Here is an 18,235-nt window from a genome sequence, read left to right on the forward strand (position 1 = left end):
CAGTTCGCGCATACGTTTGGTCACTATTGGAATCAATCACCATTTCTACTAATTCCCCGTTCAACTTTCCGTATATTTTATGCGACTCTGCAAATGCGTAATTTTTTTTCTTATTATGGGTCATGGCCAAGGCTGTCGTTTTATGTGGTTTTTGGTCATGTTTACTTGGGCAGTTTCTTGCAAAATGCCCCGTGGTACCACAGTTATAGCAAGTTAGTTATCCTTGCGCAGTGTTACAGTGCCTATTTTTGTTGTAATCTATTGAAATATGGCTCTGTCCTCAACTTCTTCTCTTATTTTGGTTCACCTATTTGCCATTTCCGCCAGTTCTACACTCTTTTTTGGGTTCTTTTTTTTCAAATATATTTTAAGTTCTTTGTGGTTGTTTTCTAAAATTTTTCCATTACTGTTTTATATATTATTTCCTTTATCTTATTTTGTATTTCTTCCGGGTTTTTTAGAAATTCATAGTTTCGTAGTTTTAGTAATTTTAGACATATGTATTTCAATTTGTGCATAATTGAATGATATGTTTCGCTTTCTAGCATTCTTTAGCTTATAGATCTTACTTTGATAATGCTTGGACATGAGTTGAGATTTTTTAAAAATGGCTTGTTTTAGGTTTTCAAAATCTGTTGAGTAGTCTATTGGTAATGCTTTATATGCAATTTGTGCTTTGTAGTTAAGGAGGGGCTGTATTCTTGTCACCCAATTTTCTCTCGGCAATCCGCTTAATTCCACCTTTTTTTTCAAAATTGTATATGTATAAATGTACATCTTCATTTTCTTTCATTGGTTGAAGGTTTACTGCCTGCCTCTATTGCCTCTATTGTAGACGATTTCTGAGGCTCTTGGGAGTTTCTCCCTGCAATCATTTGCATTAGTTCTCTTCTATCCTCCCTATCTGCCTCTTCTTTTCGTTCTCTAGCTATTCTCTCTTTCTCTCTTTCTATTCTATCTTTCCCTCTTTCCTGTCTCTCTCTCTCTCTTTCTTTCTCCATGAAATTTAATAGTTGTTGTGTCATATCTATTTGAGTGCTTTTTTGCGAGCTCCTGCTGGATTTCGATTCAACACTACTCCTTCTACTCGGACTACTTTGATTCCATCTGTCATTATTTCTTCTTAATTCATTTCCTGAATCTGTTCGTTCTCTATCCGTATTGTCTCTTTTTTTATTCTTATTTTATCTTTCTCAGCCTGCATTTTTTCTTATATTGTCGGTGCCCTCCCTCAAAGGCCTCCATATTTGCTTTTCTTTCTATTTTCCTACTTTTTCTATGGGCTTCACTCGCCCTTCTCGCTCTTGAATTAATCTTATTTCTGTCCGATATAATTTCAAAATTTCGATAGCTTAAATTACCTTTTCATTCTAAATGAAAGTTCTTTTATCCATGTAACTTCCGGTCTCTCGCGAAAAATTGCTGTATGTCAATTAGCCTTATATTTTTGCTGACTAATTAGTTGCGCGATATATTGATCGGTAAATTTTTCAATTATGATCTAACAAGGCACAGCCCATAATAGATCTTCATAATTCTGTTAATTGATTCCGTTTTTTTTTTCTCTTTATATGTAACCACAATAGGCTACTATCGCTATGTAGGCTAACTCAACAAGTCTCTTCGAAAACGCGGAATTCTTTTACTATCAGGTTTACTGATAGCTCCTTTTGTTCCTACCACCACTTATTGGGGTGTAAGGTACGGGGGTCGCCACTTATTGGTGCAAAAATGGTGCAAAAAGGTTGCTATGCCACTTACTCGAAGGGGAGAACCCCTTGTCGGTCCAAATGTTAGTGAGATACCCGCTCTTACCCGAACGGTTCCGTATCTATCACAATCAGGTTTACTGATAGGACCTTTTGTTGCTACCACCAATGTTCGTGGTATTTTTAGTTACCAGTTTTATACCGGTAGGCCACAACGCCACTGGCGTGCTAATATACGGGTGTCACCACTTATTGGAGTAGAAAGCCCCGGTCATCCGTTATAATGTGAGTTCCACATTTGTCACACCGCTTCTGCGAAATTCGGGTTTGATAGTACCTGATTTACAGTATACCGTGTCCCAGCGTATGATAATGCGATGAAGTGGTCAAATGGCCACTTTTTAAAGCCAAGTGTACCCGCCTTGGGTTACGGCTAGTAAATATCTAACTCTCTCTTTGGAGGTAACAAACCTCCCTGTCAATATAACAATGTTGGTACCTCGTAGCTCTATTCCTACACTGCCTGGGTTACGGAAACTAGTACACAGTTTGTAGAAAATACCTTACTTGTATTCTTCCAAAAGGGTCGAAATAATCCCACAAAAATATATCTCCCCGAACGGGGTCTACACGCAGACTAAAAAAATAATTATAATTGGTACAGCACTTTTCGTAGGGATGGACTTTTACTTGGCTGAGCCAATCATTTCAATCTTCATTTATACCCATTTCTACCTTTTATTCTTATTGTTCAATGACTCTAAACCAGCATATACAAAAATAAAACTGATTTCGAAGCTTACTTATTGTGACGACTATAATTTAGCAGCGAAAACTTAGACTGTCTTTTGAAAGTATGCTGTCAGATAATATAATTAAGACAATAAAAAAAATGCATTTATCTGAAAGGAAAAGAAACAGGGGTGGAACCCCAACAGTGTTCATAAAATTTAAGTTGCAATGTTGGCATTTTGTGATCGGCATATTGTTAATATCGGCCGGACGAACGATTTTTATTTATCATATTATGCTCCAGGACAATTTTCTGTCAGGCAAGTCGGTTTTTCTTTACAGCGTTAAGAATACCCCCACTAATCAATCCTTCAATAAAGTGTTGGTAATATCTTCATTCAGTTTTGCGGTAATCCGTTAAACAGATTATTTTCTACTGTATCTTGTTCATTCACTGAGATTGGTTTGATACACGTAAAACTTCCTTTAAGCAGGACCAGGCCGGTGCAAAAGTTTTATCTCAGATGGTACAGATTTAGGAGGGGTACCTAATTTCAAGAAATGGGTGAATTATACGGAAAATACAGAATATGGAAAATATAAGCTTTTACAGCAATAATTCCAGATCTTCCTAGATCCCAGGAGCCGCGGCTACAGCCTTTCCCTTCCCTTTCTTGCATAACTTATTACCTATAAGCAGTAAAATGAAAATTATGTTATTTTGATAAACAAGCCGTAGGAGACAGTAACTAATTTTTACATTAGTCATTTTACCATGGTAGAATTTCCATTTTGGATTTGGTTTTATTTTGTCGTTTCTAAGACCTTATGATATATAATTGCAACAAATAAATTATTCTATCAAGCCAATATCGTTAATATTCTTCTTTTACCAATCAGACCAGCGTTCTCAACGCTTTGAAATAAATTGCACCAGATTCCTGACTAAAACTGTATAGCAAGAGAATAATTTGTACCATCTGAACAGCAAGTTAAAGAAACTTTTCGACAAACTAAAACTTGAACAGATATCCAATTCAGAGAGGAGTAAGTAAAATCAAAATAGACTGGAAAAGTTGAATTATACCAGAAAAATTCCAAATGTACCACATTGTACCAGGACCTCTAAATTTAATCAAAAATGGTATAATTGTACCACGTTGGCAACGCTGCACCAGACATAGAAAGGTGAACCCTTCTATTACACCATTAAAGCCGGGTTCTCAGGATATCTCAAAATGTTTGCGATTCTTCATAGTTTTTGATACATTAATACTATTTCACATTTTCCAAATTCCCCCCTCCTCTGAATAAAATTCATGCATAACTGCGTGACTATGGCTTAGGCTTCCCAATGCTGAAGAACCTATTAGTGTTTTTCTTTTATGAATAGACTAATAGTTTTAAAATTGTTATGTATGCTGCAAAAAAGTAAAAAGAATAAAAAGTATTCTATAAACAGGAAGCAGGATTCTTTTTGGAAATGAGAAACTTACAAGGAATCAGGCATATAATATGAAAAAATCCCGAGCAGCCCCAAGCGATGCTTGGGACTTGAAAATATTCTAAAGAGCCTGAATATTGAGAATGGAAACCATGAATAATCCACACATGAATAATGGCGATCTGTGCTACCATCTACTAATCGCGTACATTTTTGAGTGCTAAAATATTTAAATTCTTTTTATTACCTGTTAAATTAGACATAGAACAAATTGACACATAAATTGATCACGATATAATTTGGACTTCATGTTTATCAAGCATGGGTGAGTTTCTGCAATACTTAAGATATATGTTCCCTCTGAAACAAGCGATTTGCAAAAATTCCGCAGCTGTAACTCGCACCAGCAGGACAAGATACTTTTGTCATTGTATCCATTAGTCTCAGAACTATCCATTCACCGAGCCAGACTTGTGAAATTACTTGAACCTTTTTTTGGAGAAGAATCTAAATTTGCTTAAAAAATAGGACAAGTATGCTTTTTTCAAAGATTTTCAACCAGTATTTAACGTATTTTGAATCTAAAAACCATGTACGCTATATTTTTAAAATGTACCTCGGTAGATAGATAGAGAGCAGAATATCAGCTATGGAATTATAGCAAAAATTTTGTCTTTCGCTGATATATTAAAACCATAGAATAGCAGAAAAAAAAACCATAAAAAATTATACAGGGATCATAAAGCTTAAACAGTATTAGCCAATATTTAAATAAAGTTACTCAAATATTGAAGTGAAAGTTCTCCACGAGTAATACACTGAATTTTTATCGAAAATTCACTATCTTTGCTTATAAACTTTTTTTTTTTACTAAATCTACTCGACCAAGAAAAGATACGGTACTAAATTTTCCCATCTAAATTTTAAAAAACCCACGGTGACTAGCTTTCTCACCAAGAACAATTTTTAAACATTATTATATTGGTCTATTTGTCTTCCTTTTTTTAAGAATCCATTATCGTATTGCCCTAATTTATTAATGAAATGGTTTGGAAAAAAAATTGCAAGCACATTATTAATCTATAAGCCATGAAGTAACTATAGATATAGCCTATATATTTTGAATATTTTAAAATTAAAAAAGAAAATATCAAACAATTAAAGAATGTTATCGTACCTTTGAGTCTTCATGACGCAGCTGTTGAAGCAAATTTTCGGCATTTTTTAGCGCCACAAAAAGTCTATCAGCATCGTCATTTTTGCTATATCCTTTGCCAATGCAAGCATTTGCAGGGAAACCAGCTTCCACTAAAACATGCTCTATAAGTGCCGAACCATATTCTAAAAAGAATAATAGCAACGATAACATCGATATGAATTCAAAAGACTTTCGACTCAAAACAACGAATCATATTCAACGCCAAATAAAACGAGCCAGTAATGATTCAAAACTGTCTTGGACGTTACCAGTGTTGCCAACCGGTAAAAAAATAACTAGATTTTATTAATTTTTTGGTTGATTTAGTGTTTTTCTTCTTCTTCCATAATCTAGTGATTTATATGCTGATTTAATGACTTTTTGCTTAAGGCAATATAAAAAATCACTAGAAATGGAGATAAGTCACTAAAGGCGGCAATGCTGGACGTTACTTTGCTGCTGTTTCACGAATAACGAATAACCGACCAGATTTGTGATTAAGGAATAAGTACAGACGTGATGAATCAAACACTGATTTTTAAATCATCAGAGAGGTATGACTCGTGCATCTTACTACGTCAGCCACTTTTTTCAACGAAAAAATTCGCAGCGACAGCCTGATATATCTTAGTAGGGACTAGTCTACCACTAGTCAGCCATTTATCTAGGTTTTATCTCTAGAGTTGTGTCTGTTGAATTTCATTTCACAGGAATCAAAAGACAGGTTTTCACGGATAACCTTCCTCGGAAGACCTTCCCTCCAAATTGAGGGTCTATGTCTTACAAAACTGTTCTTCGAGTAATGAGTACGAGGTGATCCTCATGTAGGTAATCCAAACGTGCCACTTTTTGCATATTTGCTTATTGGCTTGACAAACAGCGTAACAAGTGGAGATAATTCGCAAGAGAGAGATAGCCATTTTGTTCAGCGTAGTTTATTTCCAAATAGAAAATATGTTTTTGAGGAGGACACTCCCCCACAACCCGCAGGCCAAGGGTTCTAAGTTATGCCCTGGGGGCATATAAGGTATTTATAGAAGGAGTTTTAGTATAAACTTAAAAACAGGCTCATTCGTTTGGAAATTCAAAGGGCTTGTGCCCTTTTTAATATTCGAAATTGTTTGGAGGGCAACTAACCCCCCCCCCCCCCCCACGCCCATCATTCCCCAAACACATCCAATCAAAATTTTGAGATAGCCATTTTGTTCAGCATAGTTGATTTCCAGGTAGAAAATATGTTTTTGAGGAGGACACTCCCCCACAATCCTCAGGGCAAGGGTTGTAAGATATGCCCTGGGGGCATATAAGGTTTTTATAGAAGGCGTTGTCGTAGATACTTCAAAAAGAAGACTCATTCGATTGGATATTCAAAGGGATAATGCCCTTTTTAATAGTCGAAAGAGACTTGAGTGCACCTAGGGGCCCCCCCCCCCCTACGCCCATCATTCCCCCAAATATATCCAATAAAAATTTTGCGACAGCCAATTTGCCTAGCGTATATGATTTTCTAATAAAATATGTGTTTAGAAGTAGGACACTCCCTCATATCTCACCCAAGACGTGTTTTAAGCTTTGCCCAAAGGGTAAATAAGACTTTTAAAGAAGGCTATGTCGTAGAGACTTCAATAAAAGCTCATTCGACTGGAAATTCAAAGAGCTAGTGCCCTTTTTAATAGTCGAAAGTGATTGGAGGGCAACTAGCCCCCCCCCCCACCCGGCATTCCCCCAAACACAACCAATAAAAATTTTTAGATAGCCACATTATTCAACATAGTTTAAAGTTCTGTAAATTAGGTCTTCAAGAATGACAAACCCTTCAGATTCCTAAGGGTAAGGGTTTTAAGTTATACCTTTGGGGCACATAAGGTTTTTATAGAACGCCTTGTTGTAGAAATTTCAAAAAGAGCTCATTCGATTAGAAATTGAAATTGCTAGTGCCAAAAGTAATTGGAAGGCAAATAACACCCCTTCCACGTCCACCATTTCTCCAAACAAATCCGATCAAAATTTTGAGCTAGCCATTTTGTTCCACGCAGTTAAAGTTCAGGAAATTATACCTTTGAGCAGGACTCTCCCCCCACAGTCTTCAGGGCAAGGGTTATAAGCTATGCCTTGGGGGCATATAAGTTTTTATTGAAATCTCTGTCGTAGAAACTTGAAAAAGTTCTCATTCAATTCAAAATTCAAAGGTCTAGTACCCTTTTTAATAGTCGAAAGTGATTGGAGGGCAACTACCCCCTCCCCCACGTCCATCATTCCCCAACACACATCCAATAAAAAGTTTGAGATAGCCATTTTGTTCAGCGTAGTTGATTTCCAGATAGAAAATATATTTTTGAGGAGGACACTCCCCCACAATCCTCAGGGCAAGGGTTCTAAGTTATGCCCTGGGGGCATATAAGGTTTTTATAGAAGGCGTTGTCGTAGAGACTTCAAAAAGAAGACTCATTCGATTGGATATTCAAAGGGATAATGCCCTTTTTAATAGTCGAAAGAGACTTGAGTGCAACTAGCCCCCCCCCCCTACGCCCTTAATTCCCCCAAACACATCCAATCTAAATTTTGAAAGAGCCATTTTGTTCAGCGTAGTTGATTCCCAGATAGAAAATATGTTTTTGGAGGACACTCGCCCCGATTCCTCAGGGCAAGGGTTTTAAGTTATGCCCTGGGGGTATATAAGGTTTTTAAAGAAGGTTTTGTCGTAGAAACTTCACTAAAAGATTATTCGACTGGAAGTTCAAAGGGCTACTTTCCTTTTTAATAGTCGAAAGTGATTAGAGGGCAACTAGCCCCCCCCCACCCCCATCATTCCCCCCAACACATCCAATCAAAATTTTGAGATAGCTACATTTTTCAACGTAGTCTTAAGTTCTGTAAATTAGTTCTTTGAGAATGAGAATCCCCTCAAAGCCCTAAGGACAAGGGATGTAAGTTATGCCCTGGGGGCATATAAAGTTTTTATAGAATGCGTTGTCGTAAAAGCTTCAAAAAGGGCTCATTCAATTCGAAATTGAAATGGATAGTGCCAAAAGTAATTGGAAGGCAAATAACACCCCTTCCACGTCCACCATTTCTCCAAACAAATCCGATCAAAATTTTGAGCTAGCCATTTTGTTCCACGCAGTTAAAGTTCAGGAAATTATACCTTTGAGCAGGACTCTCCCCCCACAGTCTTCAGGGCAAGGGTTATAAGCTATGCCTTGGGGGCATATAAGTTTTTATTGAAATCTCTGTCGTAGAAACTTGAAAAAGTTCTCATTCAATTCAAAATTCAAAGGTCTAGTGCCCTTTTTAATAGTCGACAGTGATTTGAGGGCAACTAGCCCCCTCTCTCGCCCACCTTTTCTTCAAACACATCCTATCAACATTTTTAGATAGCCATTTTGTTTAGTGTTGTGGATTTCCAGATAGAGATTATGTTTTTGAGGAGGACACTCCCCCACAGCCCTCAGGGCAAGGGTTGTAAGTTATGCCCTAGGGGCATATTCGGTTTTTATAGAACGCGTTGTCGTAGAAACTTCAAAAAGGGCTCAGTCGATTGGAAATTGAAATGGCTAGTGCCCTTTTTAATAGTCGGAACTGATTGGAAGGCAACTAACACCCCTTCCACGCCCACCATTTCCCCAAACATATCCAATCAAAATTTTTAGATTGCCATTTTGTTCCACTCAGTTTAAAGTTCAGGAAATTATACCTTTGAGCAGAACAGTCCCCCTGCAGTCTTCAGGGCAAGGGTTATAAGTTGTGCCCTGGGGGCTTATAAGGTTCTTATTGAAATCTTTGTTGTAGAACTTTGAGAAAGGGCTCATTGGATTGAAAATTCAAAGGGCTAGTGCACTTTTAAATATTCAAAAGTGATTAGATGGCAACCACCCCCCTTCTCACATCCACCCTTTCCCAAAATACATCCAATCAAAATTTTTAGACAGCCATTTTATTCAACACAGTTGAAAGTTTTGGAAATTAGGTCTTTAAGGATGACAATCCATCCCCCCCGCAACCCTCAGGGCAAGGGTTATAAGTTATGCCCTGGGAGCTTGTAAGGTTCTTATAGAAAGTGATGTTGTAAAAACATCAAAAAGGGTTCATTAAATTAAAAATTGAAAGGGTTGGCCTTTTAATAGTCGAAAGTGATTGAAAGGCAACTAGCCCCTCTTTCTCGCCCACTTTTTCCCCAAACACACCCTCTCAAAATATTGATATATCTATTTTGTTCAACATAGTCGAAAGTTATGGAAATTATGTCTTTTATGATGATAAACACCTTAGAGCCCTCAGGGCAAGGGTTTCAAGTCGTGCCATGGGGGTATACAAAGTTTATATAAAAAGCTGTTACAGAAATTTTACAAAGGGCTCATTTGATTGGAAATTGAAATTGCCCTTTTGTGCAGGTTTCAAGCTCCTATCTACAGAATTGTGGAATTTTGTATTTTTTTGCTAGAAGAAAGATCACTGTTGCGTGTTTTTTTTTCAGGGTCGATTGTATCGAACCATTGGTCCTAGAACATCAGGAGAGGGCTCATTCGAATCGAAATCAAAAGTTCTAGCACCCTTTTCAAGCGACCAAAATGATCGGAGGGCAACCATCCCCCTCCCATGCCCCTTTTTCCCCAAAATCGTCCGATCAAAACTTTGAGATAGCCGTTTTGTTCAGCATAGTCTAAAGGTCTAAAATTAACGGCTTTGGAGATAACATGACCCCCCACAGCCCCTGGGGATAGGTCTTTAAGCTGTAAATTTTGCAAATTGTTTGCGTATAGTATTTCTTATTGGAAAGTATACAGACATTTTTATTGGGGGAGGGGGATTTTATGCTTGGGCTGGATTTCCATGGGAAGAATTTTCCGTTATGAGGGAAATTTCCGGAGTTGAACTTTCCGCTGGAAATTTTACACTGGAGGATTTGACGGAAATCTTATACAAAATTCTTCTTATTTGTCTTACTTTATCTTTGCCAACTCAGTTTCGCATGTAGAGATGTTCCAGGGGAATTATCCAAGGGAAATTTTCAGCGGGTTTGGATTTCCGGGAAAAAATTTCCACGGAAGGCGGGATTTCCGGAGTGATCGGAAAAATGATTAGAAATTAAAGTTTTTTTAAACAAAAGTATGCTGAGTGGAATTTTTTAGGCTAAATCGTCCGCAAGAAATTTTACGGAGGGGGGAGGGAATTTTCGGCGAGGATGGAATTGTTCGGAGGGATTTATACGAGAGGAGGTGTAATTATGTGGGTGGAACGTTCCATGGAGGTTTCCTTTTGAGTGGAGCAAATTTTTCATGGAGGGCGAGCCAGATTTACAGGCATTATTTGAAAAGCCATCAGAAATTCAATAAAAAAAAAAAAAAAAAAAAATCAACTGAAAGTAAGAAGCAGCATTTAAACTCAAAACGAACAAAAAGTATTCTGTGCACGTACTTCCCTCCTCGATACCTTGCTCTTTACGCTAAAGTTTGACTGTTTATCCCATTTTTTTAAGAACAACTCCTAAAAACAAGGGCGTTTAATTAATAATAAGAAGCTTTTTTAAGAGTGCTAAAAGCTTTAGCATGAAGAGTAAGGTATTCAGGATGGGGGCTACCCCTTCATATACGGAATAATTTCTGGTCGTTTCAAATTTAAGTATCTTTGAAGATTTTGAATAATAAACACATTAATAAATCTCATCTAGCAATGCGAACTCAAAACCTGTCATCGTCAAAAGCAATTTGCTTTAAATTTCGAGTTGTATTTTTGTTCATTTTGATCGTAACGTGGGACCCTTTCAAATACGGGGCCCGATCAGGCCAAATCGCTCCAATCGCCCTGTATCAGGCCCTGTCTCACTCTCAGACGGATGGTTTAACGAAACAGCTAAATTTTATTTTGGAAAGCAAAGGAACGACAAAATGCTCATAATGTATTACTATCATACCAAAACTGATGAATTGTAGATTATAAAAATTAAATTTTACCATAAAATTTGGAAAGGCTGTTAGAAAGTCACAAAACTCCAACACCCTAAGTGTCATTTCAGTTTTTCGAGTTTTATTATACTTCTTTTGAAAAAAATACATCTTTTGAATGTAATCTATACAAGTTTTAATTTTGTTAACTAAAAATCACGAAATATAAATAATAATACATAAAAATCGCTCTTCTTTTACGTTCTTTCTACTTTTACTTGTTACCTCAGAAAATCAGCGAATAATCTTTTCATTCTTTACGGGTTCAAATGACAGTTTTGTATAAACCCTTATTTTCAGGCCACCCCCATCCAACAAGGAGTTCGACAGAGGTTGTGCAGATTATCGATTTGAGTGCCGTGTTCAGCAAGGGCGAATGTCTTCTCAGAACATGTGTTCAACCATATTATTCTGGCACGTTACAATTTTGAGGAGCCCACGTCCAACACGCTTGGAACCCGTAAGATGAAAACGCTTTAAAGTTTTGCAGGGTTGAACACGGAGAACCTGAACACGATTTTGTCAAACCTACTCAAAGCGCGCTTCAAAATGCAAATTTTTTTTTATCAGAATAAAGACTAAATTTAGCTGAATTGATCATTATCCCATCCCAAAGGTAGAGACTAAACTTAAATGACCGGCTTATTTGTCAGTGAATAGAATTTAAAAGTATCCAGGAACAGCCAATTTATAATTTCGTTGATTCCGAGTAATTTATAATCACTATTCTTTGAAGTATTGTTTCGTCAGAAAGCGCTCTTCGTTAAACGGTCTAAACGGTTAAGCGGTGGTTGCAAACTTACAAAATTCTTGGTAGTGTAATTTCTGGTTAACGCAAACCTTTTGAATTAACGATTATTTTTTTATGGGCTTATTAACGATAAACGATTATTATATTAGTTTAGCCAAAATGGTTTTTTTCGTGTCCTTTGATGTGTTCATTTCTCTTTTGTATATTATTGTACACTGTGCAAGTCCAGTGCCAGAAAATAGTGCAGTTACTGTCTGAGGAATATAATGTTCGACTTCTTTCTTCTAATACTGTGCAGGCCTTGCATCATGTCTAAAATACGGTTCTTTTGCATAAGCTGGTGTTATGAAGTCGGAAGGATACACTTACAGCAGGCCTTCCTAAACTATGGGTTGCGACCCCAAATGGGGTCGCGTAGCAAAAACAAGGGGTCGCAAGAGATTTTAAAGTCAAATATTTAAATATTAAAGTCCAAAAATTTATAACATACTATAGGAAGACATATATTGTAAAGTTGATGAATTTTTTAAGACTGATAGTCTAGAATGGAAAAATTGCTGTGGAATATGCACAGATGATGCAAGAGCGATGACGGGCAAAAAACATTGGTTTTAAATCATTTTTTCATGCTACTCATTATGACCATATAAATTTTACTCACTGTCTTATTCACCGAGAAGCCCTTGCAGCAAAAAGATTGGCACCATAATTGAACGATGTGCTTCAGAATGCTATTAAGATTATAAATTTTATTAAGAGACATGTTCTTAACAGTCACTTGTTTTCAAATCTTTGTAAGGATATGAATTCCGTCTATACAACTTTATTATTACTTGCAGAAGTAAGATGGTTGTCAATAGGTCAAAGTTCAAGAAGATTATTATTATCAAAAGACGGAATTGAAATATTCTTAACCGAACGAAAATGCGAACTTGCTGCTTTTCTTCACAACGACTTATGGCTATCCAAGCTGTGTTGTTTGTGAGATATCTTTGCAAAATTAAACAATCTCAACTTGTCTCTTCAAGGAAAAAATTGTGATATATTTGCTTCTAATGATAAAATTGAAAGTTTTATTAAGATTAAAATTTAGAAAGAGAGGATAGAAAAAAAAATCATTCAAAATATTTTCCAGTGTCGACAATTTTATAATCGAGAAAAATTATTGTAAAACTTTTGTAGATCACTTAAAAGCGCTATATACCTAGTTCCGTACATATTTTATATTAAATCTTGATTTCAAAAAGGTAGCCTGAATTTAACATCCGCTTTGTACTGCCTAAACTACGGTTAATCACATGCCATTTAAAGCTTAAGAGGGATCTGCTTAGCTTTCCAGAGGTTCAAAACTTAAAACTACAATTTCCAAAAAAGCCCTAGACTGAATTCTGGATCAGAACTAGAATTTAATTTCCCACAATCACAGATATGGCAAATGTTCTTTTGCCATTCAACAGCACATATTTATGTGAAGTTACTTTCTGAGCTTTAACACATATCAAACCCCAATATCGTTCATCGCTAAAAAATGTTGAAGAGGTCTTACGTCCAGCTGTGTCAAATATTCCACCAAGATCTGATGTGTCATGCAATAAAAAACCGACATATCCATTTCACTAAAGTTTGTCTTTTTATTTTAATTCGATATTTATCATCCAACAGTTGCATTCAAATGTATTTGATTGAACTAAGCCGGTTCGATTTCTCTTTTATTTATGTTATTGCAAAAAATGCGATTTTCATGAAAAATAGGACATATTATTTTTGCAAGTATTATAAAGACAACTTTTCAACTTTTGTGGAATTTTTTAGTTTAGTTTTTTGTATGTTTCTAAACGAATTCTAAAACTATATATTTTCATATGTATATGTATATTGTTACCTAATAAAATGAATTATCAAAAAATATTTGTCTCTCAATTATATTCATATGGGGTCGCCAGGAAACTTGCAATTATAAATGGGGACGTGAATGAAAAAAGTTAAGAAAGCCCTGATTTACAGGAACATTTTATGTGGCATCCTTAGAGTTCCTCAGAGAATAATTCTTGCATCAACCTTAAAAAGCTAGACGTTTATCAGCGACACAACGACTTTACTCAAATACTAAAAAAATATTAAGCCCAACGTAACTGGTCCAGAGACGAATCTGGCCTCACTTGTGCCCGGGGCAAAATCTAGATTAGCCCCCCCCCCCCCACTGTCTCTCAAGTCAAATTTTGATAGAATTTTCATTTATTGACAAAATTATTTTCAGTTTATTAATTAATTTAGAATATACTTTTTAATTTATTATTTAATTTATTTAATTATTATTAATTGGTATTATTAATTAATCATTTTTATTCATTTTTATTTTTTAAATTTGTTAATAAATTATTAATTGATTATTTTCATTTATTATCTGTGCCCTCGACTTTATTTCAATAAAATTTCAAAAATTACAAAATGATTATTACCGTTAGATTATTTATTTGAAACTTCATGCCCGGGGCAAGTGCCCCGTCTGTCTTTCCCCTAAAACCACCTCTGACCTGGTCAAAGCTGCAGGGATATTCAAGGAACAAGGCTTGGAGCAATACAGGGCTAGTTAATCTTGATACAAAAACAAAAAACGTACAGAAGAAGTGCTTACAAGTACGAAAAAGGTCAATTATTGAGAATCTAATGGTCACTAATTGCAATGTCTGAATTATTAAACATGTGAACATAATTTAACTATGAAGTTGATCATACTATAACGTTTGAATCCTTAGGTGCTTAAAGGTCGAACAACTCTCCAGCTTTCTGCTGAGTAGATTCCTTGAGAAATGTCCTAGTCACTCAAGTAAAAACTAGGGTTATCTTGTGTAGCAATAACATTTTAAAAGGCGGATCTGTTTCATGATTGTGCACCTCCTGCACAGCATAATTAAATATATATTTATCCCTCTTTTCTTGGTGGCCAAAGATCAGTGATAACTCTCTACCAAAGCTGAAGAGAAGGGGTAACATATCTTAACCTCACTCGTACCAACTACATCAACGAACAAACTTCCAGAGAGAATAACCAAGTTTTATTTGGCAATCAGCTTCAAGGTGGAGCACTCTCCAGAAGGTCATATTTAACTTACTTTTTGAAAAAGGAAACAAGTGCTTTTTCATAAGAAGCAAACATGTTCACCAGAATTAATCAGATATCAACAATATTGTTGCTGCCACGAATCCAGCTTATAAAAAAAAATATCAACAAATATGTCCTTCCTTCTGGAAAGTTATTTTGCGCTAACTGCATTAAAATGCAGTGGCCTTTATTCGGAACTAACTTTTTGTTTTGCTTTTCAGCATGGCCTTTGAAAGGCACAACCGAAGTTACAATCCCATCTTTCGTTCATGCTGCCAATTTCGTACATCTCTGTTAACAAAAGATAGAATTTGAAATCTCCATAGAACTATTACACAAGAGTTTTTCGTATTTCTTCTTTTTTTTATTAAACTGGCCTACTCATGAAGCCTACTCATGACTTTTTCAAATGTGATATTTCCGTTCTCATGCAACCAGGATTCATGAAAAAACGTAAGACAAGTCATAAGAAAACAGGGAAGTACTTTTTTATTCAAAAGTACAACAAAAGTAGAGATGACATTCTACAAATGTATATTCTACATAAACCGGAGTACAGGAGAATTACTCGCATTGCTGAGCAGGACCAGCAATAGCCTCACAATCGCAACAACATCCTCCCAAGTACCTGGAAATGATATTACAAGATCTCACGTCAGTCTCCCCTTCAATTGATGAAAGGATAGACTAGCCTAATCTGTGATGGTTAAATTGCTCGGGACACTTTCGTCTGGATATTTAGCTTCTTTTGTTTTCATCGATAAATGGACACTAAGGCCTAACTGTAAATAATAAAAAACAAGAAGTTTGGTGTATATGAGAGCAGTAAGACATTGACAGCTTGATAACCAGAATTCAGAGCAGAATAGCGTAGGTATATCAAAAATGGATTACACTAACCAACATGAGGATTTAAAGCCCGCTTTAGATTTTCACCATCTTTGAGCTGATCAAGTATATGTTTTAGCTCTTCAATATTCCGAGGTCCAGCACTTGTTTTTGAACTGATTCGGTCAATAGGGTAGATTTCTCTTACAGCAAATCTGAAAAAAATATTAAATGCATAATCTCACATAGATACACCCGGATCTGAGTTTTAAGGAATACTTGATCAGAAAACGTTGTTAGGGAGAGGGATCTCGTAACTCACGAAATTGAAAGTGTGGAAATTAGGTACAGTCACCTTTGAAAAACTACTTCTGTAAGAATATTCTTTACGAAAAAAGCTTCTACTAGTCTTTATACTTATATGGCAATATAAAGAACTTCACTATATGAAAACAAACAAAAAAAAAAGATAGATTACTTTTGTACTAAAAGTCAATATTTTTACAATATGTTTATATTTTTATCAAATTAAATAGCCCTTTTTTTTATTTAAAAAAGGAAATTGTAAAAAACTGGACAGCTGAGTTAAAGTCATATATTAAACCAAACTTAAAACTAACAGACAAGGAATATAAGGAGCCTAAAAAAAACAAAAATTAATATAAACAATTAATTCAGACTAAAAACGAACAGAAATCACCATGATCCCTTACTTTTTTTCCTCCTTTAACATTTGAATATTGCTCCTCACTTTTCTTGGAACGGATTTGTTTAAAGTGTTGTTTACTCTTTCATTGGCAAAGATTTTTTATTTACTAATTATGAGAATACTGGTAAAGTGGGAAAGGGTGTTAATTTTTTGTTTTTTAAGAGCTGAATTGTCGGACTGCTGTTTACATTTTTGACAAAATTTGATTTCGCAGTCAAATTTTTGAAAAAACTGATTTTGTCCAAATATGTTAAAACACTTTTTACTAGAACACTCGGAGCAGGTGAGGAGGGAATTTTCAAAATCTATATGACTTCTGGTCATCCATGGGTCTCAAGACTAACCCCCCCCCCCCAAGAGAATCCTTGAATATAGAAATATAAAAAGAGCGTGTTCATGATATGTTTTATAGTAACTGTTAATCCGTTTAAATAAAGACATTCATAGGTTATTTATAAAAGATCCTCTGTTTTGCTGCATCTTAAGAATTTAAATTTACTACGTAATTATTTTATTATAAGTTACGAATTAAATTCTTAGACCTATCTTAGGCACAATTTTCTAAGTTAGACAATAAATGCAATTATTGGAGGGACATCAATCACGAAACGGCGTTTTATGCGACTAGAAGGAGTGGGTGCAAGAGAAGTAGAGAAGGTGGGGTCAAGAGAAGCCAAGGCCCATATTCATGTCTCCAATCATACAGTAAAACAACAATGAGATCCGATCACAATTATTCATAGAGGCGCACTAAGCAACAGCTTTGGTGCAAAGTAGTGATGGCGCATTTTCATTATCTTATTGAATTATCTGCCTAAGACTGGTAACCTCAGTTATAGCTTGCCAATAACGTATTAAAAAATTGAAACAGCTAAGATTCGCTTGAACTTTGGTACACACGCACATTTAAATCGTTATTTTCACGTCCCATTGACCAAAGGTACTTTTGGGCTTTAACACAATTGGAGGAAAAAAAAACCTTGCGCAGTTTCCTACTGAGAAGTTGGCGATGGAAGTATATTCGGAGTAAATAAGTTCTTAAATCCCATTTTACGGGTAAATACATAAATAAAAAGAAGAAACAGCACCGAGGCTAATTTTCTGCCCTGTCAGAGAGCCAGAGAATCCGTCAGCAGCTGAGAGAAAAACTTCAAAGACACAAAATTTCAATAAAAGTAAAATCTAAACTATTCCAAAGTCTAAAAGTGATAAACGATGATTTTGACTTTGCTCTGGCCCTCCATACTTTTAAAACCGAATCATTTAGTTCTTTTCGATGAGTCAAACTTAGTGTCCACAAAAAAATTGTGTGCCGTATTCTTTTAAGGAAGCTAACATAAAACTTAAGAGAGAAACATTGGGGATATTTGACAAGCCCCATTAATGACAACTTAATAAAAAGAAACTTTATCCACATTCCTTCTCATTATAGAAAAGGATCAATTAGTCCTGTTCGAATCAATTGTGCCCAAAACGAATCAACAGACAGGCTGTGTCTTTATCCATAGAAAACTTCGCCCCCAAATCCAATGTTCGAATCGGGCTTGTTTTGAGTTTCACATCCTATTGCTTTCGTTATTATGAGGCTCTTTTTTCTTCAAGTTTGGTTTTCCTCCTTTGGTTTGAGTTTTCGTACCAAGTTTGGTTTACTTCGAAAGGTCAGTTTTGCTTTTTATACCTTTTTTTTAGAACTGATGACGGTTTGGCAGAGGTTCTTGTCAAAATATATGATTTGCTTCGGTTTTCCCTTTCACTGCCTGAATATTATCCACGTTATTGTTTTGTGTTTTTTCGCCTTTGCCATCGTTTCAATAAGCGG

The 18,235-nt window shown here is 35.7% G+C and overlaps 1 protein-coding gene across 1 annotated transcript in view; it reads right to left on the minus strand.

Annotated features, from left to right (window-relative positions):
• Clbn (Nuclear export mediator factor NEMF homolog Clbn) overlaps positions 1–18,235 on the minus strand; it is a 136,824-nt gene that overhangs the window by 87,001 nt on the left and 31,588 nt on the right. The window contains exons 5-6 of the mRNA XM_089090664.1: positions 15,780–15,922; positions 5,063–5,226 (exon numbers count right to left, since the gene is read on the minus strand). Of these exons, the coding sequence (XP_088946790.1) occupies positions 5,063–5,226; positions 15,780–15,922 (307 nt within the window). The remainder of the gene's footprint in view (positions 1–5,062; positions 5,227–15,779; positions 15,923–18,235) is intronic.

Source organism: Artemia sp. Qi Xiang Cuo, chromosome 6 (assembly GCF_049724085.1).
Source record: "Artemia sp. Qi Xiang Cuo chromosome 6, ASM4972408v1, whole genome shotgun sequence".
NCBI classification, from domain to species: Eukaryota; Metazoa; Arthropoda; class Branchiopoda; order Anostraca; family Artemiidae; genus Artemia; species Artemia sp. Qi Xiang Cuo.